The following is a 26,237-nucleotide window of genomic DNA, read 5'->3' as shown; positions in this document are numbered from 1 at the left end:
GAGTGGGCAGTAGCTGGTGCTTGTTGGCAGTATGTGACAGTTGATCTTCATCATGCTCTAGCATGTTCCTTTAGGGCTGGATGCAGGAGCTTTTTGTCAAGTGTTGCATTAAAGTTTTGGGGTGAAGAAAAACAAAAAGTGTGTAAGACTGCTTTTGGGAACTGCTTTGTAGTTGAGAAAGGATTTATCAGGTCACATTTTGCTACAGCTGGCAGCTATTAATCAATTGTGAAGCCATTCTTTCTTCTGAAGGAGGAAGTGTATAAGGAGGGAAGGAATGGGTGTAGCACATGGACTTGTTTGGGATTTTGGCTGGTGTCAGTATCTTGTAAGCAGACTTTGGTCCTCTTGTGGTTTTGCTCTTCCCTGCTTGAAAAGCTGATCTCAACAGGTGTGTGTCAACAAAGTGACTACTTCCTGTGGCACTTTGGTAAGAACAGTGTGGGGAGAGATAAAAGCTAGGAATCATTAAATTCTTTTTGAGAGGAAAGAGGTTTAGAGGCTCTATCTGTTTACCAAGAGCAGCACTTGAATTAGCATCTTCCTTTCACTGCAGGAGGGTGAGTGAAGTGTGTGAAGGGAGTTTGAGTCTTCCCAGGTATCCTGAACTATCATCAAGACATGGAGGAGAATGTTACTTGCTTATTACTAAACTGTGTGTTGTGCTGGGGTTACTGCAGGGAATGAGCACTGCCCTGTCAATGGAGACAAACTGCAGGGGAAGGAAATGGGCCCTGCTATTTGTATTGGAGCACTGACAAGCCTAAGGGTTTAAAGTCTTAGATGGCAGTCTGCTAATCAGTGAAGAAAGGAAGTCAGTTTACTGGTGAGAAGAGACCTTAGATGGTGAGTAGGGAGTAGTGCTTCAGCTGGTGCAGCAAAGCACATCTGGAGACTGTCAAAAGCTGCCAGATTTTATTTCACTGGATGAGTTACCAGCAATGCTGGTAGTACCCAGGGGTGGGAAGCAGAGTAGTGGTGCCACAGAGGATGGGGTCTTGGCATTTTCTTGGGCAAAGGTTTTCAGTCTGGCCTTTCAGCAGCTGCCCAGGAAGTGTGGCTGTCGCTGCCAGGATGGGAAAAAACAGCATTAATGGTGTCCAGGCCTGACCTGGAGAGGGGGTGGGGGAGCCACAAGAAGGACCTGTGTGGAGGTGGTGCCCCCTCCCAGCCCACCCCTTGGCAGCAGACACTGGCAGAGAGTCTCACCAAGACAAAGTGGAAAGTGTTGAGCCAGTCATGATTGGCATTTTTATTTGAGAAGCCACCAGGATTGTGAGTGAACTGAAGAGTTAAAGAGTTAAAAACTGAAGCTGTGACAAGCTGAAAGTAGAAAAATATCCTGTCTGTAGGTACAAAGGGTTGGCAAACTGCTGAACAGTAGAAAAGGTACCAAAAGGGTTTTACATAAACATGCCATGTCCTAACGCATTCCATTCATCCTCTGAGGTCTGGCTGAGCAGCAATTTCTGATACAGAAAGCTTCCTATTCCTAGTGGCAGGGGAGGCTGAGGAAGTAAAACATCCCTGACTGCCCCTGGGTCTTGGGAACTTGGTTTACCTGGAGCAAGTCCCAGTTGCAACAGAGCTTGAAGCAAAAAGAAAGTATTGAGGAAGAGACTCCCTTCTCCTCTTGACCCCTCTGAATTCTTTTGTACACAGGAGCACTGATCCCCTGCTCCTGTGCTATTGAAGGGCATTAGGGAAATGCAGGCACTGAAGATTTATTTCTTTTGCTTGGAGAAATAAAATCTCTCCATGGTTTGTGTCTCAGTAGCAGAGCAGACAGGTTATGAAGACAATAGAAAAAAACCCACACTCACTACTAGTTCTTTAAAATAGAACAGCAAACATGGCATAGCTTTGAGTTCTTTTGAAAGCTGTAAGCACTAAAAAACAGAGGCAGAAGCAGCACTGCTGGGAGGGGATACCTCAGGCAACAGAAAACTACTTTTCTTTTGGCCCACTGAAACTTTAGCCCTTGTCTACACTTTAATTTCATCTGAAGAGATTGCTTGTAGGGCATTGGTTCTTAATTTATTTTTTAATAGTCTTCACTCCTGCCCTAAACCAATTGCTTAACAAACTGATTTTAGCTTAAAATCAACTGTATCATTTGCTGGAACCCACCACTAGGTTTTGGCAGTGAAATCCCATATTGCCAATGGAACAATTTAAAGAAAGAGTTTTTAATTTGAAGTTCTCATTGAGTGTAACTGTTCAGGCACTGAAGAGTTGAGAACAGTTAAGAGACAGATAGTTTTACAAAAATAACTACCCCCCCCAGGGTTCAAAAGATGGCAGCTAAATGCCACAAGGGTGAATCCATTCCTCCCACTGGCAGCTTATTCTCTCCTCCATCAGTCTGTTGTATGCAGATGCTGACATCAGGCTTTAAAGCAACGTAAGAAAATTCCCTAAAGACACTGGTACAGTGCATTGCAATTGCCGAAGTGATGTCCTGCAAGATCCTACCTTGCAGTGAGTTAAAGTGCCCATTTCTCTCTACAGGACTAGGAATGTATCAGTGTCACCTTGTCTACCAGATTCTGTCTGTAGCAGAACATACTGAAGTTTCTGGTCTTGCATAATTTTGTGCTTGTTTCTTATTGAAAAGCTATACCCTGACTGAAGGAAAAAAACACAAGAGCATGAAGGCTTCCATTTCCTTACCCATGCTTCCTACAGAAAATAAGCACCACCCTATACCCGTAGATCCAGACAGCCTTGGGCTCTCTTAAACTGTGCAAATTAAATATTCAGAGTCTCCATCAGCATCAGTTTGGCTTCCATTCTGCTCGATGCCACTCTTCAGCGGTCAAAGTGAGTCTGTAAAGCAGCCCTGTCTTGCTTGGCAAGCAAGGACAGCATCGTGAATACTGTGAAACAGCAGCTCTCGTGTTACAGTGCTATCGAAGAAATTCAGTCTTGTCAGCTCCTTCACGACAGGTCCTACGAATGAAAAGCAAACATGGCAGCAGGGCACAAAGTGAAGGACGGAGATGGAGATCAGCGATACCTCAGCAAGGAGTTAAAGACCTGTTCTCTTGTCATTAATTAATCCATTTAAAAGAGCCAGGTGGATCACACCTTGCTCCTAATCCAAGGAGGTAAGTCTATGATCCAGACATACACAGAAGCTTGCTCTTGGCAGATGATGCCACAACTCCAGCTTGGAACATTTCAGCCTTTTCTCCTTGATCTATTACTAGGACAAAGGTCAGTGCATTTACAATTTGCCAGCAGGATCAAGTCCTCATAGTACTCATTAGGTCAGTGGGCAAATGGGTTTGCTTCTCCTCGAATCCAGTTTTCATCCATTTCTTTGTGAAGTGAATGCTGATACTACTGAGAAACTTAGCAGCAGCAGACTTGGGGTCAGAGGGATAGAGATCAAACACAAGCTGCCCCAAAAAGCTTACAAAGAATAAATCATCTCAACTCACCACTGCAGCTGGCAATGCAGACAGAGATACCAACTTCTTTGTACTCTTTTATAATCTGCAACAGAACAAAGCTGGAGTTAAACACAGGCACTGGACCTGTCACAGTGCTAGGAGATGGAGGCTGGTTACTGTGAAAGCTGCACAGTGCCCAGTGTCCAGCTGAAACATCAGCGCACTACACAGAGTGAAAACTGACTGGGGGGGATGCTGGACTGTGGCCTTTATGTCTCATGTTGGCAGGGTCCCTGTTAGGTATCTCTCAAGTTTTCTATGTGTTTTTCTGGAGGAAAAGAAGCTCTACTTACTGATTTTAGTGTTTTTGCTCCTACTGAATCCACAAAGTTGACTGGGGTGAAATCCAGAACTAAAAAGCGGATGTTGGTTTTGGGCTCCACAAAATGTTGATGCTCGTCAGGAGACACATCTTGTACACCAGCATCTGCAGATCCAAACTTCCCATTGACAGGTAACTCATCGTCATTTGCTATCTCATGCTTTACACTTGCTTCCACATCATTAGTCTGGGAGAGAAGAGAAATGACAGCCAATGCTTTTGCAGAGGAGATCCCTTCACCTGTTTCAGCCTTTGACAGTTGCACAGCTCCTACCTGCTACAAACACTGGCTCTCCATGCACACACAGTTTCATACCTTACATACATCAAGGTTTACTCTTGTATGCCCACCCATTCTACAGTCACAGCTGTTCCCTCAGAAGTAAATAACCCATCTCCTTCAAACACTGACACTTACAATTTTACCCCCTCTCCTTACCTTATCCCTGCTAAGCCCATCAAGGCTCAGGGGTATACTCAAAGGAAGCAACAGCAATCAGGCTCTAAAGTTAGCACTGGGTTGGCTTCCCATGGTAACACACGTTTCAACAGTGAAATTAAACATACCCAGAAGCTCAAGCATGTTCCAAACAACCCTCCTCAGGGTGTCTGCTTCACTTCACTGTGCCAGGATCAGTACTGCAGAAGGCATCTTTTTATTACAGGTGCTGTTAACTCAAATAATTTTGTTGTACTTTTCCTGCATGACTACTCCAGGCCTGTTGGGAGAGGCAGAGGTAGGGTGCCTCTGATTTCTGCTGACACCACTGAGCATACCAGCATGCAGGAAGTCTCTGCTCCACTGCCTGCCGCCTGGATGCAATCAAGGGTCACAGTTACCCAATCAAACCATGATGCTCCTTATGCAGCTTGCCCGTGCTGCACCATGCTTACTCCCTAAGCCTCCCCACTTGAGCAGCACTCTGTACAAACAAAAGTGGTCATATCGGCAGGCAGCAGGTTAGCTGATAGAGCAAGGGTCAATATTTGCTGAAGAACTCACTAGCTTCAGCACTGCTTTCTTCCTCTGTGCGTTTGCTGCCTTCAGCTCCCTGGCATGCCTCTTCTGGGCTTTTCTCCTGGCTGCTAATAGGGCACAAGGGTCCACTCCAGTCTGTTACGAAAAAAAAGCACCATCAGAGGACATTCAGCTGTACTATCAGCACTGAATTCATCACTGTCATAAATTTAAACCACAAGCCAAGGCTTCCCTTGTTGGGGGTGACAACAGAAGAAAGAAAGGAGGAGTAATTTTGTTAAGTGCTGTGTTATCAGAATGAAGAGAAAGGTGTCACACCTGTTCTTGGAATCAGAAAGTTCCATGGGTCAGCTGGGTGCTGATTCGAGTGCAGAGAGCAAAGGGGATAGAAGTGCACTTGCTAACACCCCTTGTTTTGTGCAGAGCAGCACCACCCACCTGTTTGGTAAAAGACTCAGCATGGGAGCTACAGAGAAATGTTTCAAAAGTTAGTAAGGTGTAATTGCTGCCAGGCAGTTCTGCCCCTAGCTAATCCCGTCACTGCCATTCCCACCCAGACACTAGAGATGAGGCAGCCTCTGTATGCTGCTCATGAGAGGCATCACATGCCCACAGTGGTCTTACACTATGACAAAGCTTATCACCCAAAAAGGAAGCTTTTCCTCCCAGACATTCTGTTTTCAGTTCAGTAACTACTCACTTCCTTCTGAAAAAGTAGAAATATAGTTGACCAGTTTGTGTTCTGCAGCCACCAGACTTTCCATTCACATGCAGTCAGTATTAAGCTTACATTTTGTCTTTGAATTCCCTTCCCCCATGTTGCTGCTTCCTGAGATGGTTTGCAGTTGGCTGGATGGTCCCAGGCCCCAGGCTGACACTGTACTAGGGGCTACTGTAAAGGAGCTGACAGACAACCCAGTTTGATTTCTCTAGACAAAGACATTAAAGAATTTTCTTTACTCACCTTCTTCTTCAGTGCATTTGTGTATGACTCACTATTGGCAAAATAAAGTGATCCATTAGCTTGAAATATTTTTATTCCAGGATATTCTTGAACCTAAGGAAAAGGATATTTGATGTACACAATTATGTATAAGAACAGAACCTGTGTGATCACAAGACACATAAACATGCAGCAACCCAGCAGCCAACCCTGCATAGTTACCAGCATGTCTCAGATAAAGAAGGTAGGCACTGTTATGAGCAAAGGCAACGAGGAGATAAGAGTACTGGTGCCATTAAACAAGAGTCAGAACAAGACTCCATCGGTCACCCTGGCTTCATTCTGCTGTTACCCTTTTCTGGTGTCGTACTACACACGATGAATACCATGTAACATTTGTCCTCCACAGCAACAAAAGGTACAGCCATGAATAGGAATTAAATATGTGCAGTTCTTTGACCTTGGTATCTGCAGCTGTTATTGCCACAAAGAGAACATGCAGATCATAGAATCAACCAGGTTGGAAGAGACCTCCAAGATCATCCAGTCCAACCTACCCCCCAGCCCTATCCAGTCATCTAGACCATGGCACCAAGTGCCTCATCCAGGCTTTGCTTGAACACCTCCAGGGACAGCAACTCAACCACCAACCTGGGCAGCACATTCCAATAGCTTCCTTTTCTATGGACATAATCACTTATTTCTATCTCCTTCTCTGTCTGCCTCTGTCTTTGTCTTTCTTGTTTCCTCAGGTACCAAAAAGAGCCTGTCAAATCTATGGTTTTAAAGAGGCCTTCAGGTAGATGTTGAGGTCACTTCTTTCCTCTACATTAAAAGAAGTCACCTGTAAGCAAGCTGGGCTCTGACATTTGCCATGCAAATAGTCTGTCCAGCAGCAGAGATGCTGCCTGCCATATGTTTCCAAGCCTGTCTTTATATAAGGGGAGGAAATGCTGACTGCATTCAGGATGACAAAACTGGACTCTCTTCTTTGTGCACAGCTCTGAACGCGCCCACATACTCACACTCAAAGCAGAACTGTTGATGAGGGAATGTCTGCAGGCTACAGCAACACCTTTTCACCCAGGTTTTTACAGACTCAGCAAAGGGGGATGCAGCCTTCACAGCAGCATCCCTGAGAACACGGCAGAGTGCAGAAAACTGTAGGTGCTGTTTATGACTAAATACAGCATGTTCATTCCCACAATCCTGAGAAGATGCACTACTTTCACCAACTTCTGGTTGGCACATAAGAAGCAGCTAAGTGCATGGCAAGCAACTGTGTCCTTAACCACAAATGTTTAATGAGCAGGGGATAGGTAGAGGCAGGAGGTACTGTTTTAAACACTAAAGAACATACTGGTCTGGATTCTGGGTTCCATGAATTCCATGCAATACTGGCACACAAGTAAAGAAGGTGGCCTTGCATGAATTTGTGTACATAGAAAGCTGAGCAGTGGTATTCCTGCAAGCCTTGCCATTTTGTACAATGTAGGGCTAGTCTAAAGGTTACTCTGATCAGCTTCTGGTCAAAAAACCAGCACCTTGGCCAAGACACTTTGGCCTACCCAAAGCACATTTCTTTCCCTTCCCTCCAACACAGGTGAATGCCTGGCAGACAGCACTGGCAGACAGCACTGTAGAAAGAGTGTGGTGAGGCTAAGCAGCAAGTTGCAGGCACTGTCTAAAATTCCTCAGTGTAGGAGAACAGAGCCTTACCTCTTCGTACTCCTCCACATCGCAGTAGATGTCAGTGCCACGGACTGGACCGAGGATTCTGTACTGAGGGCTAGGGAGAGACGGAAGCAAAGGGATCAGTACCATCACATACCAAGTGGAACAGCAAGTGCTCAGGACAGACTGAAACTTGGTTGAAATGGTCACTCTGCAGTGCAAGGGGGCCATTTGCGGACTAGACAAGTTTGCTTCTGTCAGTGAAAAAGCAATTTCTAAATTCAGCACTGTAGTGCTGTCATTTTCCCAAAATCATGGCACAAAGCATGCAAAGGTACAGGGAACATTCTCCCTGGCATGAACTGGTGCATCTGCTTTGACTGTCTTGCAAAGATGGAAATTCAGACTGGTGGAGAAGATGCTGCAACTTCACAGAGCCACTCCGCTCTCAGGACAATGCCTGAGCAGAACAACATTGACATCTTGCAAGCAGTGCAACAGCAAATTATTGCTGTGTTTGCAAGGACAGAACCATACTGAGATGGCAGAAAAATAAACTATGCAGACTTGGTTTTAATCCAATGCAGACTGAAACCAAGACTTCATGCATTTTCCACCTGGATGGCCCAGACCTTGGGTCTGGAAACTTCACATGACAATCCCGTCCACATATGCAAGAAATCAGTTTGCTGTAGCTCAGGAAAGCCTCACAGTAAATCAGTGTCACTTTGAATGGGGAAAGAGGTGAAGTGATTAAAACACCAAGAAGGGCAGGCAGAATTCTTTGATGAATTAGAACTTTTAGAATGGAATTCCTAAACATTCAGCTAGTAATAACCTGACACAACTTCTGCTTGACTGGGACAGTTGGGGCACAAAATGTAGCCATTTACTGAAACTGGCATCAAGCAGACATCAAGTTCTAAACTCTGGGCATCAAAAGTAAAGAAGGAGATAAACCAATACAAGAAACAAAAAATGTCTTCTGTTTATTGAAATTCCATGCTCATGCCTTCTAGAAATTTTGTTTTCAGCATAAATGTGAGCCCTGAATCAGAGCCATAGGACATGACCTATATTATGAAGGAGATTCTATACTGCATGCAGCTGGAGAGGGTGGAAAGGTCTTGTGCTTCTTTGCATCCCTTAAACAAACCAACCCCTGGAGCATATCAGCAAACACTAATTTAGATAAGGAGGAAATCTGACCTTTGTGTTCGGTAAATAATGGTTATCATGGCAAATGCTACTGCGGTGAGCAAGCCATAGTCTAATCCCAGCAACAGGGAAGCCACAAAAGCTACCACCCAGATGGCCTAAAACAAAGAAAAGGTCTCCATTATTATGCATCCTTTTATGCTAACAGCAAAGAACAACAACATCATTCCGTCCCAAAACCTGTGTATCATGATGGTGAGGAACAGGGTGCTGTGATCCACGATGATAGAGATGGCAGGAGGGCAGACAAGCTCAGGAGGGCAGATAAGCTCAAAGGGCACTAACAACAGCTGACAAACTGGCACACACTAACTAATGCCTTAAGTGCTGCTCTCCAAGGAATCCTGTGTTATCACCAGACTCCAAATACCTTAGGATAAATATTTGAGGCCTGCAAGCAGCTCTTGCTTACTTCCACCACTAAGTTAATCCAGGAGAAAAATGCCACCAAAATGTTCTGGTTTCCTTCAGTCAGGCTTTTGGTTTGTCTTAAAAGGTGGAGAATACCTTCAAGTAGTTTTCTTTGTTACTCTGTTTTTCAAATTCTGCTCAGACATTCCCTTCAGAGCAGTTCCTATAGCAACACTGCAAAAGCTTTGCTTTTACTGCAACCAAACCACTTCTGACCCGGGCTAAAGGTTGTTGAACCACAACAAAAAGATTCTTGCCTGCAATAGATTACTCTCATAGGGTACTTAGAGCGCTAGGTCTCCTGTCTGTTTGCAATGAAACACCAATTTCTAACTCCTTGGTGTGATGGTTTGGGCTCTTACCCGCCCCCCCCCCCCCCACTTTTGGAATTGCCCCAGCTAACTCAGAAAGGCCTCCAGGAATATAAATGAAGCTATTTATTTTACAGCAGCAAATATATAAGCAGCTATTTACAATATATACAGTTATATACAGAAATATACAAAGGATAAACAATACAGAAGCACAACTCCCCTCCCAGAAACCTGAGTCCCCAGGAGGGGCTCTCAAACCACCCCAACACCTTCCCCGGCCCCTCTCAACCTTACCCCAGTTCCCAGGAAGAATAGAGGTGCAGCCAAGAGGTTAAGAAGGAAGGTTAGTGGCAGTGGGGTTAAGGAGATGTGACTAGGTCTGAAGGCAAAGGCAGAATGAAAGACAAAATGGAGAATGTTTACTTCTTCTTCCCAGAACTCTCAGCGTGACTGTGAGAGGAGTAGACTGCCCATTATCTAGTTCTTTTACCAAAAGATTCTAGCTTGCTCCAAACTAGCACACTTGGTTAAGTTTCTACCCTGTTTTGGTAGTTAGGAAGAAGAGGAGCAACAAATGTAATACAGTAAAATATCTGCACTGAGCTGTGCATGACTCACCAGCTCAATCTTGCTCGTTCTCCAGAAGTGTGCGACATCTCCAAACTGTTTAAACATCCCCTTCAGGTTCACCATGACAATCGCAGCCAGCACTGTCTAGGGGTATCCAAAAAAATGCACTTTTCAGAAGCAAAAAAAAAAGCAATGCCAAAGAACACCTTCAGAACATCACAAATAAATACATTTCTGTGTCTTGTACAACTGACACAGATGTCCTGTTGAAATAGACCCCAGCTTTTCAGGTAGTTCAGTGGAGATACACTTGACTTCAGCTGCAGAAATGTAAGAGGCTCTCTGCCCCGGCAAGAGAAATGACATGCTGCTGAGCAGAGAGAGCCTGAAGCAGCTGACTCCAAACTCAAATTCCAGTTTCTCTACAATATGCTGCAAAATTCCTGCAACGGTCACAGAGGTGTAAGGCAAGGTACATCTCCATGAAGAAGACACAGGAACAGCAAATCATCCTATACACAGCACAGAAACAATTTGGTTTTTTCTCAACTCAGAACAGACTCACTCACATAACTGTGGTTTTATATGAATAAGTAAGACTGTGGCAAAATGAACTCATGGTGCTGAGCCATCACTTAGCCCACATCTTTTCCTAGCTGACCTACTACTTTCTTTTACCTTTTTAACCTCTTCCCAGAATTCCTGTGCTACAAATAAATGTAGTCAGCAGCAGCAGGGAAGTGACTGTCCTCCTGTACTTGGCACTGGTGAGGCTGCACCTCAAGTACTGTGGTTTTGCACACCCCACAACAAGAAGGACATTGAGATGCGGGAGTGTGTCCACAGAATGGTAATGAAGCTGGTGAAGCGTCTGGAGAGCAGGTCTGGTGAGGAGCAGCTAAGGGATCCAGGGTTGTTTATTCTGGAGGAGATGTGAACAGGGAGACCTCACTGCCCTCTACAACTTCCTGGAAGGAGGCCATACTGAGGTGGGCTTGGTCTCTTCTCCCAAGTAACAAGCAATAGGGCAAGCAAAAATGGCCTCAACTTGCACCAGGGAAGGTTTGGATTGAACATTAGGAAAAATTTCTTCACTAAAAGCATTGCCAAGCAGCCCAGGGAAGTGCTTCACCGTTCCTGGAGGTGTTTAAACTATGTGTAGAGGTGGTGCTTTGTGGCATGGCTTATTGTTGGACTTGGCAGTGGCAGGTCAATAGTTGGACTCAGTGATCTTAAAGGTCTTTTCCAACCTACAAGACTGTAAAGAGGAATTGTTTGAAGGTACTATTCTTATGTTCTAAAGACAGAGTCCAGAATACCCACTATTAAAAACAATGACAAAGGCATGCCAGATCCTTCAAAACATGACTCAGTTCTAGTCTAACACAACAGCAATGATGCAAACAAAACTTCAAGGGTCCTGCATCAGGTCTTAACTGTGTTGCTTAATAATCACTCCATAGTGTCTTTGTCTTTGTATGAGCTAGCACAGTGTGTTCTGTGACTTACCTTTCAGGAAAGGCTAACAGAGAGCATCTGTCTAAAGTTGCCTAAGGGCCAGCGCAGCCTTACCCCTCGGTGCTACTTGAAACACTACTCACTGGCCTCTGTTGTCTGGTAAAGCAGTGCCCGACAGGCAAATCTCCCTCACCTGTGGAAGTGGTTCAAAGAGGTATCCAATGGCCACAATTACCAACAGAACCATAACTGAAGAGAGAGCACCTGCAATCTGAAGAAAAGAACCCAGACATCAGTTGTGTCACCAGACTGCAGCACTGCTCACGAGCAAATCTCTCTTATGTTTCACACAAGGAGTCGTTCAAGTAACTTTTGATGCTTCCCAATCATTTTTTTGTGACAGACATTGTAGCTGTTATGCAGCTTTCTGTCCTGGCCTGATCCACATCTGAAACATGGGAAGCTCCAATTATTACTTCTGGCCCAGGCAGAGAAATCTGGCAGTCTAGTGAAGCTTCAGTCTTTAACTCTGAAGTTCCAAACTGCAAGTTTTGTTTGGTTCAGACCTTGGATTTGCATACCTGAGTTTTCCCACCGGTGCTTTCCTGAACAAGACTCCGAGACATGGAGCAAGTGACTGAAAAGCTCTGGAAAAATGAGCCCACAAAGTTGCATATTCCCAAGGCAATAAGTTCCTGTATTACACAACAGAGCAAAACAGCAGGCAGTTATAGTTGGCAATTGTACAAAGTTGGAGTTACCCATAGAGATTAATTACCCCAGCTTATTTACAATGCTTTCCAGCAACCTTATTGTAGAGAACAAGCAACCTCATTGTAGCCCATACTTGTGGTTCTCATGCATGCACAAGCTGATGCATGTTAAATCATCTGTTAAATAAAGTATCTGCTCAAGGGCTGGCAGACATTTCCCATCCTTAGCTGTTACAGGAATGAATCAGACTGAAAACTGAAAAGAATGACAACATTGCTTCTTTTAAGGATTTCTTCAACTTGAGGATAACTTGAATCTGAACTCTGAATACAAATGGAAGATGGCTTCTCACACAAGCACTGGCCATTGCTTCCCACCCTCAACTACCTGTTTAGTACTGCTAAAACCAAGAGCAGCCTTGGCTGTGTTTCTGTGGGTGGCAAGCCACTCTTGTACACAAAAAAACCCCCAAACCCCAAACATATGTCCACTGCTTTATTAGCAATACCCTACATGACAGCTGCTGTCATGACAAGATTTGCCTCCCCAGGCTACTCTGTATCCTGCTGTTTGTAACTGAATAAGAAAACCAATAATCCAGTTGCAATATTCATTCTAAAGTGCAGAGGAAGGGCAGAGCAGGTGAGAATAACACAGTGGTTCAGTTCTGGAGAGTCCCTAGCCACAGCCCCTGCCATTCAAATTATGATGCAAAAGCCAGACAGGGACAATTGCTGCCTCAGAAAATATCAAGCTGCCTATTTGGAACGCGTGGGAATTAAAACATAGTGTAAAACATAACTGGAATTTCTAAACCTTGGATAATATTTCCTTGGCACCTAAGGTACTGAATGTATCATAGGGGACCATGATCCACTCTGTTAAAGAAAGCAGATATCAAGCAGCTGCCCATCAGGACAGCAGGCTAAGAAACCTCATGTCCCAACTATTAATGTTCATGCACATGTCCAAGTTTCCCAAAATGAAGCTAGTAGTGAAACTGGTTATTAAAACACAGTCAGAAGAGAAACTTAAAACAATTCTGGCATTTAAATGTGTAGGCTGTCAGAAACCTCACCCAATTCCACTATGAAAGGAAAACTCATTGTTGTCTAACATGCCATTCTACTTTAACAAGGTAACAACTGTGTTACTGAGAACACAGTAACCCCAATACTTTTACCTGATTCCCATCGGTGGTGTAACCATGTTTAAGAGCAAAGATCTTGGCCATTGATACAGCCATTGAAAATCCAACTATTGCTATTGCTATTGCATCCACAAATATTGCTGGGATGAGCTGAATCTCAGGAACTGCTGGTGCACGTAACCTTGGAGATGAGATAAATAGTTACACATTTCTGCAATAAAAGCTACATGCCACATAGAAAAAGCAAAGCCTGAGTAATAGTGTATCACCCCTACCCTTGAGGAATAGTCCCAACAACATCCACTTTGTACGACTCATTCAGATTCATGCCAGCTGAAACTCCTGTGCCAATAATTACCTAAAAAGCCACAAACACATTTGTTAAACATCAGCTAGAAAAAGACCAAGCCACCACAAGAACAAGCAACAGCTGATTACAAACAATGCACATAAGAGATTACATTTATTTGTCAGTCAGTTTTCTGAATGTTAGGGGGTAAAGAAGCAGAGAAAAAGGAGGATGCACCATGATTTTCCCTTCGTTGTGGCTGACCTTCAGTGGTTTGACAAAGTTTTTGTGGGAGCAGTTAAATGGAACATTCTGCAGCAATAGTCTGAATCATTCCTATTCCCTTTGCCTCAGCCAAGCTCAGGAAGAAGAGTGTCTGCTAGGAAATTAAATGCAAGGGCAAGCCAAGGGTGTATGTGCTGCCATCTTTCCATGTGCAGAACGTGCACACTATCTGCAAACCAAACTGGTGCAGAGTGGTGAACAGGACAGATGTAAGTTCACTCTGCTATTGCCTTACTATCCAACGAGGCTGGTGAGGGGCCTGGAACACAAACCCTATGAGGAGAGGCTGAGGGAGCTGGGGTTGTTTAGCCTGGAGAAGAGGAGGCTCAGGGGTGACCTCATTGCTGTCTACAACTACCTGAAGGGAGGTTGTAGCCAGGTAGGGGTTGGGCTCTTCTTCCAGGCAACCAGCAACAGAACAAGGGCCTCTCCCAACCTGGTTGATTCTATGGTTCTATGACTCTAATACCCTACTGCTCCACTTTCATCATCTCTGCATAGCATCCTTTTCCTTTGTTCCCTTTGCCTGGATTGCACCCATACCTTCAGTAATTCTTTTCTTCAGCTCTGATTTTGTGTTGGCTGTTTGAGGCTCTAGTTCTTCAAGAATTCACTTATAAACCCAACCACTTTTAAAGGTGGAAGGTAATCTGAGATATGGACTTGTCTGCTTTACCCACGTATTTCAGAGCAATCAATGCAGAGTCAGTCTCAGAGAAAGTAAGGTTATCATTAAGTCCCACTGGTTCTTGCTTTTCTTTCTACCATTGCATTTTAAAAAGCAAGCAAGCCCTGCAGAACCTCTGAAACAGGCATGTGTAAGCACCTTCCTTCAGGAGAGGGTTCCAAGCTCTCAGACTTCAAGTGGGAAATGTGCCTCAGAGGCATGTCTCCCAGAGCACCATTCAGGTGCCAAACCTCCAGGATTAGTAAGTTTCACAACAAATCTCTCCCTGCCTTAGGGGGCTGGGCATGTTTAACTGGGTTTGCAGTAGTTTGGGGACTATCCACCTAAACCTTGGGCATGTCACTCCCTAACCTTCAACTGGATCAAGCACCAGATTAATTCTGTTCACCAGAAGTTAATCTAAAATCAGTAAAACCTGACAGAAAAACAAGACAGCTTCTGCAGCTTGAGAACAGTTCTATGATTCAGCTGTACAACTTCACAACTGGTTTACCACAATGATCTCCATGGGAATAGGAACTGGGAGCTTCTTCTTAAAGCGGAGATTGATTTCCTTGCCAATCAACAGCAGCACAATGCATGTCAGTCCAACAATCAGTGCAGCAATGTTGGTGGTGGTGATCTTTGAAAGCACAGCAGCTATGCTCTGTAACACAACAGAAATATCATAACTACTCTTAAGAAAACATAATCTTCCTGGAGATTTGTCACAAAGGAGTGACAGACTGCTGTTCAGCTCTGCCTTTATTCTGCACTTGCAAGCACAGTGAATCCGTGCCTCACCAAAATCCCCACTGTTCCCATAACACACAGAAGTTAGGAGTATCTCAAGGAGGGAGATGCAATCTTTTATAGCATCAGTCTTCCTCAAACGGGGCAAAAACCTCTGTTAATGGCAGAACAGGCCTAAACTAAATTGCATCTCTTATCCTCAGCATTTTCACACACATTTTATACTGGCAACTGCCTGAAAGCTATAAATGCAAACTCCTTCTAATACTTTCAAATATTCTTTGGCAAGTCACACCTACTTAGATGTGACTTCATAAATAATTCTAAACCAATAAAGCTGCTGATACAATCACTGAGATCACCATAGCAATATGATTAAGTAACAGTGATCTTGCAACACTGCTGAACTGGATATTATTTCAAATATCTTTTAGTTGAAAACATTATTAGAGGGGTATTAGGAAAGAAAGCTTGCTGGAAAAAACAAGCTGCTAGAGGATAAATGATTCTGTTACCAACTACTCCTTCTTACACTGTGTTTATAAAACTTAAAGAACTGAACTCTGGAGAGGTCTTTGAAAGAAGACGCACAAACTCTTCTACAAACACAAGGGTAATGTCAGCAGCTATCAGGATTTTATGCATTGAAGATGCCCTGGTGGAACATTTTGAATGCATACCTTTCCTCTTATTGGTGTGGTCTCTGGATTGATGAATTAACCAGCACATTTCAAAACTGAGCATTAGTACAGCTTTGTTTCTAAAAGGTTTGTTACATCTGCACAAAAATAAAAGAAAGATTCCCAGAAAGTATTTTCTATAGCCTCTGTGTAGTTGAAATCCTGAAACTTTGTTATTACTGAGCCATCAATCTGCTCAAAAGCTTGGGTTTTCTTAGACATCTGAGATCTTCCCTGCAGAGTCAAAGCACTGACTTTGTGACAACAACTTGGAGCTTCCTACACTGGGAGGTAAATCAGATTCAGATGCATTTCAACTCTTCTAGTTTGTAACAGCAAGAAAAGTAATGTTCATATAAGTGCCAAAGCTTTGGTTGTGACTTCAATTAGAAGCATCCCTTTTAACAAGTAGTTACCTTTTTTTCAGAGCACAAAAGTACATTTTAAATTCAAGTGAACAAGAGCTTTTGGCCTTACTTAAGTCTTACTAACCAAATGAGAGCTTTACACTGCATGGATTTTCCTCTGTCCTCTCGCATCACTGTGTTAGAGTGGAAGATCAGGTCATGAGCCATGTCAGATATTGGATCCCTACATGCTCTGAACAGTAGTTTTAACGCCTAGGATACTCCATAAATACACAGTTCTACACTGACTCTATTTCACAATATTTTTCCCACTACCCTAAAGAACAGGCACATTGATGATGACACAGCATTTTGTGTTCAACCATACCACAAAACATCTTACAAACAGGAAATGAAGAACAGTTTCTTCAGGAATTGTGAATGAAAATTAAGAAATAAGGTTCTGAGAATAACATTTCCTAGCTCTGCAAAACATTCCTGGTTATCAGTGAAGCATTTCACAGCACATTTTCCCCTGATGTACATTATCTGTATATTCAATGTACATTATCTGTATATTCAGTGCACATTATCTGTTTATATTACAAAACTGTACTTAGCAAAATTCTAAAATCTGCCCATCTGAGATTGTGTTGCTCTACCAAGCTGCACTTTAAAATGCTCCTATGCTGCTCTGGCACTTCAAGGCCTCACACCTTGTGCTGAATACTGAAGCATTATTCTACTTAAGGCCAAAAGGGTTCTGCACTTTGGCCACAACAACTCTAAGCAGCGCTACAGGCTGGGGACAGAGTGGCTGGAAAGCAGCCAGGAAGAAAGGGACCTGGGGGTACTGACAGATAGTAGGCTAAAGATGAGCCAGCAGTGTGCCCAGGTGGCCAAGAGAGCCAATGGCATCCTAGCCTATAGCAGGAACAGTGTGGCCAGTAGGATGAGGGAGGTTATTCTTCCCCTGTACTCAGCACTGCTCAGGCCACACCTTGAGTCCTGTGTCCAGTTCTGGGCTCCCCAATTCAAGAGAGATGTTGAGGTGCTGGAATGTGTCCAGAGAAGGGCGACAAAGATGGTGAAAGGCCTGGAACACAAACCCTATGAGGAAAGGCTGAGGGAGCTGGGGGTGTTTAGTCTGGAGAAGAGGAGGCTCAGGGGTGACCTCATTGCTGTCTACAACTACCTGAAGGGACATTGTAGCCAGGTGGGGGTTGGCCTCTTCTCCCAGGCAAGCACCAATAGAACAAGGGGACACAGTCTCAAGTTGTGCCAGGGGAACTACAGGCTGGATGTTAGGAGGAAGTTCTTGCCAGAGAGAGTGATTTGCCATTGGAATGGGCTGCCCAGGGAGGTGGTGGAGTCACTGTCCCTGGAGGTGTTCAAGAACAGACGGGATGAGGCACTGAGGCACTTAGTGCCATGGTCTAGTTAATTGGATAGGGCTGGGGGATAGGTTGGACTGGCTGATCTTGGAGGTCTCTTCCAACCTGGCTGATTCTACGATTCTTAAAAAAAAGGAAAAGGCTTATGGGCTACCTGCAGAAAATGCAGCATTTGCATGTTTAGTAAATGCAGTTACTCACATATACAACTGAGAGGGGCCCACTGTATCTGCTAGTTTTAATGCCCAAAAGATATTTTAGCTGGGAGGTGAAGACATGGACCGCAGCTGCAGTAGTGAATCCTCGCACCAGAGGCTCTGTCAGATAGATGGCTACAAATCCAAATCGAAGGAGACCTAAGCACAGCTAAGGAAAGAGATAGAGAGATTCACCATCTGACTCCCACTGCAGCCTGAACATCAGCACTGTACAGAACACAGGACACCTCTTCTCATCTCCATGTCCAGATTAGGCAAATCTCAACTCAGTCTTTCTAAAGCCAAGACTCAGTAAGCAGCCATCCACAGACCAAGTCTTCCATGCCACTGGCAGGTGCCATGGAAGATATGAGTAAAGATAGGTGTTTGTGTGCATTTATTGGCAGATTGGAAATAATAAGGTTTAATTTTTCTGATGGGACAGGAAAAAAGGAGAGGGGGAGGTCCCATTTTACTCCATCAAGCCAAGATGCTAAAGACTTGCCTTGATTGTATCCCTCCCCTCTCCCTGCTCTGCTATGTGTATTCTACATAATGCAGTGCTGAAGCACAACTCTATTAACAGAAGATCCACCACAACCCAGCACCCCTTGCAGCTGCAAATCTAGCAACAGCCTCAAAACTTGCTCTTACTGCAAACTGCAAGCACATACCTGGATAATTCCTGAAAGAAAGGCGAGAGTCACAGCTACCTGTACTCTCTTGGTGTCCCTAGCATGGTAATATTCAAGGGAATCTGTAAGGTTGGTAGAGTTATAGCCTACAAACATAATTTCATCAGGCACTTGTCTCACAGCAACACCACCAATCATCATACTAATCACTGCAAAGGTACCTGAAACAAAAAGGAGGAGAAAAAGATTGGTCAAAATCCTGGCAGGATCCTTTTGTTAGGAGTGGTTCTTTTTAAGCTATACATGGAATTAAACTATAATGGAACTTTCTAGCTAAATATTGTGGGGTTTATTGCCCAAATCTGCTCCAGTACTCAGCATCATTAAAGCTAGTTGGACAGTGAGCCTATACCTCTACACTAAGTAGCCACTATAGTTTTCTTCTATCCATTAAAGATTCATCCTGGCCACACTAACAGTTGGCTGCAGCAATAAATCATAGCTTAGGAGTGCACAGCACACATTCCTAGAGTTTACCCAATAAAAGACACTCTTCTATCCCTTCCCAAGTAGGAAGGATCAATTAGCAATAGAGAATACTGCTAATGCTGGACACATTTGTGTTTCTCCTGTTCATTTAAGCTCAAATTTATGTAAAACAAATTTTCCCTACAACTTTATTAAAGATAAACACACACACAAAGTTTCAGTTATCCACACAGATATACCTATTGATATGTGCCTGGAGGTTCCAAAAAAAGTATAAAGAAAGACAGGATAAAATGAAGAATACAGGCCAAAAACTGGGGGAACAGCTGCCAGCAAAGCATAGGCTAAACCTGCAAAACAGACATAAACATCTATGTCAGGCAAACAACAGAAAGAAACCATCTGAAGCAAAAGGATTCAGGCCTACAAAACCTGAATTTACCTAATAGTAAACCTACTATGTGTAACACTGCAAGGCAGTGTTTAGAAACCTGCTGGTTTGAGTCAGGAAACCAGAGGTCTCTAATTATAGGCCTGTGTGCATGTCTGCACGTACCTCTGTGCACCTCTGCAGTTGCAGTTTCTCCTTTGTGCTTAGAAGTGGATGTTAACAGCTAACAAACACTTCTTGTTGCTTTTGGTTTTATCTCTCAAAGAGTGTAATCAGAAACACCTATCACAACCAGTGGGACAAGTTTGCCTTTTTCTCTTCCTTTTCCCATCAGACAGGATCTTCAGGGTAATCTATGACTGATTAAACACTCTCCTCCCTCACCCCAGAACAAATAGGAAGACCTAACAGTTTGTTTCAGCAAAACATGGTCCAAAATGTAATACAAGCAAAGAATCACTGCAACCTGCAAGGTCATAGAACTTATGCAGTCTGGTATTCCTTCCCAACATGAAATCCTTTGGGCTACTAAACCACTCACTGGAAATTGCATTCCACACTATTCCCACCTGTGGGGTGCACCAGCAAGCACAGCAATGGAGCTGTAGGGGAACAACTCAAAGAGATGCCAGGAAGGGACATCTTCACAGTTCCCCTATCTGTGTGACTGAGCGTGTTTATCGTGGGGCCAGGCTCACAAGCACACTGTGTGCACCATGTGATGTGGCACGCAACCGTTCCAAGCAGTTCTGGCAAAGTCAGCAATCGTGCAGGTCTTGTGGCAACAAGAATTGAACACCAGAACTGCACAAATAGGCCTGAGAAAACACTGCATCTGGTGTTTTGGCCAGGTTCTCTGCACCTTCACAAGTGCAGACTCATGACACCTGAGAAAGCCTTACTACACTCAGGCACACTAGGTCAAGTTCGGAGCCAAAAGCTCAAGAGTCTGGTGCAAAACGCAAAAGGAAGCAATGATTCCCCCACCCTGCAGTGCCAGTGATGCTTGAAATCAGCTCTCTTTGTTAATGCGTTTCTAAATGGAGAGATAAATCATCAGGTCACAATGAAAGAACAAACCCAGGAAGGCATCTTAGGTGCCATCCAAGCATTCTTGCACAGTGTAACAGCTCACTTGGTCTTGCTCATTCCTAAGCAATGTCCAAGTCCTAACCAAGAATTCACATTGCTATCAGAACTGAACTGATGATAGCATTTACTCTTTCACAGCCTTTCACTAAGCACTTATGAAACTCATCCCACACACATTCTCTGCCTCAGGGGCTACCTCTTACATTGAAAGTACCAGCAGTACACTTGGTACTGTAACTGCCTGGCCTTTAATATGGTGATGAATTAATGGTACAAGTGACCAGAACTGAAAAGCAGTGGCTTCAAAAACAGCAGGGTGGATCCAAGTGAAATTCCTGAGCTGAATACCCTTCTATTCATTTTCCTTTGTCATTTGTACTGGCATTTTTAAAAGCTGCCAGTGCCAAGGAAATGAAGAGATATTGACATGACAGGAGTTCATGGCTTAAACACCCATGTCATTGCAGTTCTGCCAGGAATGATTCCCAGGCTTCTTTGAACTCATGCTTGTTATAATTACATCAATTCCAGAAAACTAAAGTTCAGCTATAAAGGGAAAGATTAGGAGCACTTTAAGGACACATCTGCAGTCACCAAAGGAAAGAATAATGTTTAGTTTAAAACAGAATCATAATGTTAAGTATAAAGTTCAACGGTGACCACTTAAATTTCAGTGTCCTTATCTGGCCATCATACAAACTGTGTTTCAGTATACAACTACTAATATTTGTGTCCAGCACACACCAGGCTTGCCTGCCAGTTAACCATATTACTTATCAGTTAAAGATAAGCTGATATTTACACTTGTGTAAGAAAAAGCATCCATAACTATAAAAAATTGCACAAACCCAAGAAGCTACAGAAATAAAGAAGGGAACTGCACAGGCTGCATTAGGATATTCTATAATGGGTACCCCTGTTAAGTCCAAGCTTCTTGGACTTACATACTAATTCTTCAGTTCGACCTCAGACTAAAGTGGAATGAGTCAGGTGGAAACTTGAAATAAGCCAAGATGCAAGCAAATCTATTCATGCTTAATTATGTTGTCCTTCACACGAGGACTCCTCTGGCCTGGGCTCTATACAAATTCAAGAACTCCCTCTTCTCCAAGACCTCCCAGGGATATCCACCGGGACTGTGGCAGCTGTTGTGACACTGCCATTCCCACAGCAGTGATGACACCCCACAATCATACTGATGCAAAAATGCTGTCACTTTCTAACCCCATAGCAGTTCTGAAACTGCTGACAGTACAGTGCCAGGCTGAACAAAAGTCACCAAGAGCTGATGGACATAAAACACTGGCTTTCTCTTTGTCTCCCACAGAGCCTCCCTCTGCTTCAGGGCCAGAAACTTCCAGGAAATTTAATAGAAACTCCACAGATTTGCAGTCTTGTGACAGAAAATAGTTTGATTTATTCCCAACATGCAAATCATTGCCTGCTACTATGGCTGCAGCTTAAACTGGGCACTTCTAGCTTTATGAGAACAGGAGGGCTTGGTCTTTGATTTCTTGCACATTATTCTCTGCTCAAATTGAGTTTGGTTACTTTGGAACAGTTGCTCTCCTGAAACATTACACCCCAACGGCTATTAGATCCTGCTGCCCTCAGTACGTCCCAGTGGCTGTTAGCAGGAAATCTGCTACAACTTTCAGGATGTAGTGGTCATAAAGTAATCGGGTGCATTCAGCAAAGGGTTAGACACACACTTTCACAGCTGTGAAAAGTGTCATGGAGAGCTGTTGGCACTGATCAGAGAAGTTAGACTTCTTCAGAATTTGCTGCACATGATTTGCTTGCAGTTTTAAGGGAATCACCACTATGGGCTGGTCTGCAAACTGCTCCACACACCCCACTGCAACACACATTCTATTCTCTTTAGCACTTGCACAGGAAGCTATGCACTACTGTAAAGGCACACACAGAAAAAGCAAAGAAGTGGCCAAATAAATCCAGTGAGATACCAACCTTGAGGAAGCTGCATGACCCCCGTGCTTATACCTGAGATAATGTCTCCCAGTAAGTATTCCTTCACTGGGTAACGGGGAAGCCAATGCAAAATTGGTAGGAAACTGTAAAGATGAGACTTGGCTTTCTTAGAAGAACAACTGAAAACACAAAACACAAGAAAAAAGTTGACACTAGCAGTGAAGAAAGGGGTCAAAAAATTGTCTTTGATCATATGCAATAAGACAGTGCCACTAAATGTGCCCTGATCACAGCAAGTTCTGGATAAAGCTTAAGCACAAACAAGTATAACTGCAATTAATTTAGTGCTTTATCACATGTTAGTTGTACACAAACCACAATGAACCACAGAAGAGAATCACTGCCTTGTGAGACTGGAGGTCAGTGGGAAGTACTGTTCAAGTCCAGGCACCAGTGAGCAGTCACACAACTCTTTGCTGACTCTCAGCAACAGTCCCCTGAGGATAACTTGTTTTCTGATAGCAGGTTTTGCTCAAAAAAGGCCTCTGCAAAACTTTTTCCTATTTTTATTTACTGTCTGTGTGCTTTATACTTACTTGATTATAACCTTTTATATTATTAGGCTGCAAAAAAACATTCTTTTGCTACTGGTTGTTACTATGACTGATATTGATAGGTTAACTTCAAGGCTATTTGAGAACATAACCCTTCTTTCCCCGAAAGGAAAGGCTCTGAAGCCAGACAAACTGTTCCCTGTGTCTCTCAGTAGAGTTCCTAACCTTCTGAAACCCTGACTCATGACAAATGGCAGAGCCAGGAAATAAATCTCTCTAACCAGTACTGCCATGCATCATGTTTTGGCTGTGGTTTAACTTTGGGTAAAAATACAACACTGGGATCACTGAAATGCTTTTCTGGGCAGGGGAACTGGAAGAGAACTGCAGGCATTTGTTAACATTTCTCAGTTCTCATGGGACTAAACTGCATGGTCAAGAAGTTTACTGTCACAAGTGAGAAAGGGACTACAGTCACTCACACTTCTTTATGTTTTAGCAGATTGACTCACAAGAAGTCACAGCTCAAGAGGAGTTGGAGCTACATACTTTTTATCCAGGACAGGTAAGGTCTCTGAGGTGGAATTAGGTACCTTTACCAAAGTTTCTCTTTACTGTCCTCTGGTACCATAGAGGAGAAGTTGCACAGTTAAAGACGGATGACAGAGTCCAAGGCACTTAGCTAAAAGCTAGAGAATGCCTCTATTAAGTCCTTATTAGACGAACAATTTAGATTCCTACACAGCTGCCATACAGCTCCTATCTTCTCCTGTGAAAGCATCAGCTGAAGTACAAAATTGGCCATTAATAGCTGCATGAAAAGCAGGCAGACATTCTTCCTGAGTTTTAGGGATTCCTGCTACGTGATTTGACTAGGACTTCACATTCTCTTCTGTACTTTGATGAAGGTAGTTTAATTTATCCAACACTCCATAATATAACCATATGTTAACATATAAACCACATACACAATTCACCAGGGTCAGAGCAGAACCAGTGCTTTTTGCCTTCTGGATTTCTTTGAGGAGCTTCCCACCCACTCAGTTAGGAACTAGCACACTTCTAACCGATAGTCAAGAGAAAACAATACCCTACCGACAAGAATGTGCAATCCTCTGCCCTAAAGTCTGAGGTGTCCTCTGCCGTCTGTGCAGCTGTCCTTGCAGGAGCTCTTGGGTATACACTGGTCTCTCCACATAATACCTCTGCGTTTGCTCAAGCAATGCTTCATGGTCTTGAGCATGTTCCATAGCGGGTATCAGGAAGCAGGAGCCAAAGAAGAACAGCTCCACAGTCTCCACTTAAACACCTGGTTGCAGACAAAATGATTTTGGTTACTTTTTAATGTCGAATTTGGCATTTCCTTGTGAAAAAGGTGTTTTGCCAAGCTAGAGACAAGAACTGGGGATGCAGTTCATAAGCACTGGAGAGGTCCCAGCTAACTCCAGTTCACAAACACGATGCCCAGCTACAAGAAGGGCAAGGAGGACTCAGGGAACTAACGACCTGTCAGTCTGATCTTGGTGCCAGGGATGGTCATGGAGCAGATCATCTGCCATTATGCAGCACATGCAGGGCAACCAGGTAATCCAGCCCAGTCAGCATGGGTTCATGAAAAGCAGGCCCTACTTGACTATCCTGATCTCCTTCTATGACAAGGTGAGTGTGTGAAGGAAAGGCTGTGGAAGTTATCTGGACTCTAGTAACACATTTGACACTGTTTCCCACAGCATCCTTGTGGAGAAACTGGCTACTTGTGGTTTGGATGGCTGGACACTGTCTGGATGGCCAGTCCCAATGAGTGGTGGCAAATGGTAGCCAGTCACAAGTGGTGTTCCCCAGGGAACAACACTGGCGTCAGTTCGGTTTAATATCTTAATCAATGATCTGCATGAGGCCTTAAAGATCATCTAGTTTCAACCCTCTCTACCATAGGCAGGCACATCTTCTGTTAGATCAAGCTGCTGAAAGTGCTATCCAGCTTGGCCTTGAATGCTTCCAGAGATGAAGCATCCACTGTCCCTCCAGGCAATGTGTTGCAGAATCTCATCACCCTCACAGTAAAGAATTTCCCCCTAATACCTATGCTAAATCTACCCTCTTTCAGTTTCAAGCCGTTAGCCCTCATCCTATTGCCACATGCCCTTGTAGCAGGGCCCTCTCCAGATTTCTTGTAGCCTCCTTTTAGGTACTGGAAGGGTGCTCTAAGGTCTCCCCTCCTTCTCTCATACCTTATTTCCTATTTACAGCAATGTTGTCCACACTAGGATGTATGTTTGGCCACTAACATCTGTAGCACTTTTTTCCCACGTTAGCCTCTGCCTACCCATAACTGCCACTTCCAACTTCCCATCTCAGCCTGTCACAGGCAGTGAGCTATCCCTAAGTGTATCAACTTCTGCCCAGTGAAACTGGAACTGGAACCACTCTAGTGTCTGCTGGAAGGGCAACACAGCAGGGCACAAGCAGTTCAGGTCTATGTTGAGTCATGTGAATGAAAAGAAGAGTGGTAGAAGGCCAAGTAGCTCCTGACAAGAAATCATACATGAAAAAGAGGCATATGACAAGTGTCAGCAAGGACTGATGACTATAGAAGAATATAGTGACCCTTTGAGCATGCAGGTACAGGGTGAGGAAAGCCAGTGTCCACCTGGAGCTGAATCTGGAGAAGGATGTGAATGGCAACAAAAGGGGCTCCTAGGTATATCAGGACTTAAGGACTGAAAGAAAGCCAGTGTCACCCACATTTTAAAGATGCATAAGAAGGACCAAAGGAACTCCGGGCCGGTCATCCTCACCTGTATTTCTGGGAAGGTGATGGAACAAGTAACCCTGGAAATCATTTTCAAATATGTAAGGGACAAGAAGGTGATAGAGTAGTTAGCATGAATTTATGAAGGAAAAAAAACCATGCCTCATTGACCCAATAGCCTTTTATGATAAGCTGGGAAAGGTGGATAAGAGACAATAGGTGATGGTCCTTATCTTGCATTTTTCAAGGCTTTCTAAGGCTCTGTCTCCCATAGTATCCTCAAAGACAAGCTAATGAAGTATGGCTTAGCTAAACAGACAGTGAGGTAGACAGAAAACTGTCTGAAATGCTGGGCTCAAAGGGTTGTGGTCAGCAGCATGAAGTCCAGCTGGAGGGCAATCACTACTGGAGTACCCTGTATGTTGATACCTTGAGCCAATATAATAGAATATATTCACTAAGGACCTTGATGATAGGGCAGTGTACCTCCAGCAAGCCTGCAGATGATACAAAACCAAGAGAATGGTTCCAGCACCAGATGGTTGTGCTTTGCTTTGGAAGTACCTTGA

General features: G+C 43.8%; 1 protein-coding gene across 2 annotated transcripts in view; it reads right to left on the bottom strand.

Annotated features, from left to right (window-relative positions):
* Nucleotides 1-1,237: 1,237 nt before the first annotated feature.
* The window catches only part of SLC26A5 (solute carrier family 26 member 5), a 37,300-nt gene continuing 12,300 nt past the window's right edge, over nucleotides 1,238-26,237 (bottom strand). The window contains exons 2-19 of one of the 2 annotated variants that reach the window (XM_064142522.1): nucleotides 24,012-24,225; nucleotides 22,402-22,541; nucleotides 19,187-19,297; nucleotides 18,498-18,679; nucleotides 17,828-17,992; nucleotides 14,967-15,119; nucleotides 13,487-13,569; nucleotides 13,245-13,392; nucleotides 11,929-12,042; nucleotides 11,541-11,618; nucleotides 9,938-10,033; nucleotides 8,586-8,692; nucleotides 7,422-7,491; nucleotides 5,724-5,816; nucleotides 4,784-4,894; nucleotides 3,752-3,967; nucleotides 3,447-3,501; nucleotides 1,238-2,952 (exon numbers count right to left, since the gene is read on the bottom strand). In XM_064142522.1, the coding sequence (XP_063998592.1) occupies nucleotides 2,819-2,952; nucleotides 3,447-3,501; nucleotides 3,752-3,967; nucleotides 4,784-4,894; nucleotides 5,724-5,816; nucleotides 7,422-7,491; nucleotides 8,586-8,692; nucleotides 9,938-10,033; nucleotides 11,541-11,618; nucleotides 11,929-12,042; nucleotides 13,245-13,392; nucleotides 13,487-13,569; nucleotides 14,967-15,119; nucleotides 17,828-17,992; nucleotides 18,498-18,679; nucleotides 19,187-19,297; nucleotides 22,402-22,541; nucleotides 24,012-24,166 (2,211 nt within the window). In that variant the 5' untranslated portion in view covers nucleotides 24,167-24,225 and the 3' untranslated portion in view covers nucleotides 1,238-2,818. Of the gene's footprint in view, nucleotides 2,953-3,446; nucleotides 3,502-3,751; nucleotides 3,968-4,783; nucleotides 4,895-5,197; nucleotides 5,226-5,723; nucleotides 5,817-7,421; nucleotides 7,492-8,585; nucleotides 8,693-9,937; nucleotides 10,034-11,540; nucleotides 11,619-11,928; nucleotides 12,043-13,244; nucleotides 13,393-13,486; nucleotides 13,570-14,966; nucleotides 15,120-17,827; nucleotides 17,993-18,497; nucleotides 18,680-19,186; nucleotides 19,298-22,401; nucleotides 22,542-24,011; nucleotides 24,226-26,237 lie in introns of those variants that run through there. The other variant, XM_064142523.1, reaches the window with a different exon arrangement.

This window comes from Pogoniulus pusillus, chromosome 4 (genome assembly GCF_015220805.1).
Source record: "Pogoniulus pusillus isolate bPogPus1 chromosome 4, bPogPus1.pri, whole genome shotgun sequence".
Lineage (NCBI taxonomy): Eukaryota > Metazoa > Chordata > Aves > Piciformes > Lybiidae > Pogoniulus > Pogoniulus pusillus.
The sequence above is the reverse complement of the archived record's forward strand: the minus strand, read 5'-3'. Positions and strand labels throughout refer to the sequence as shown.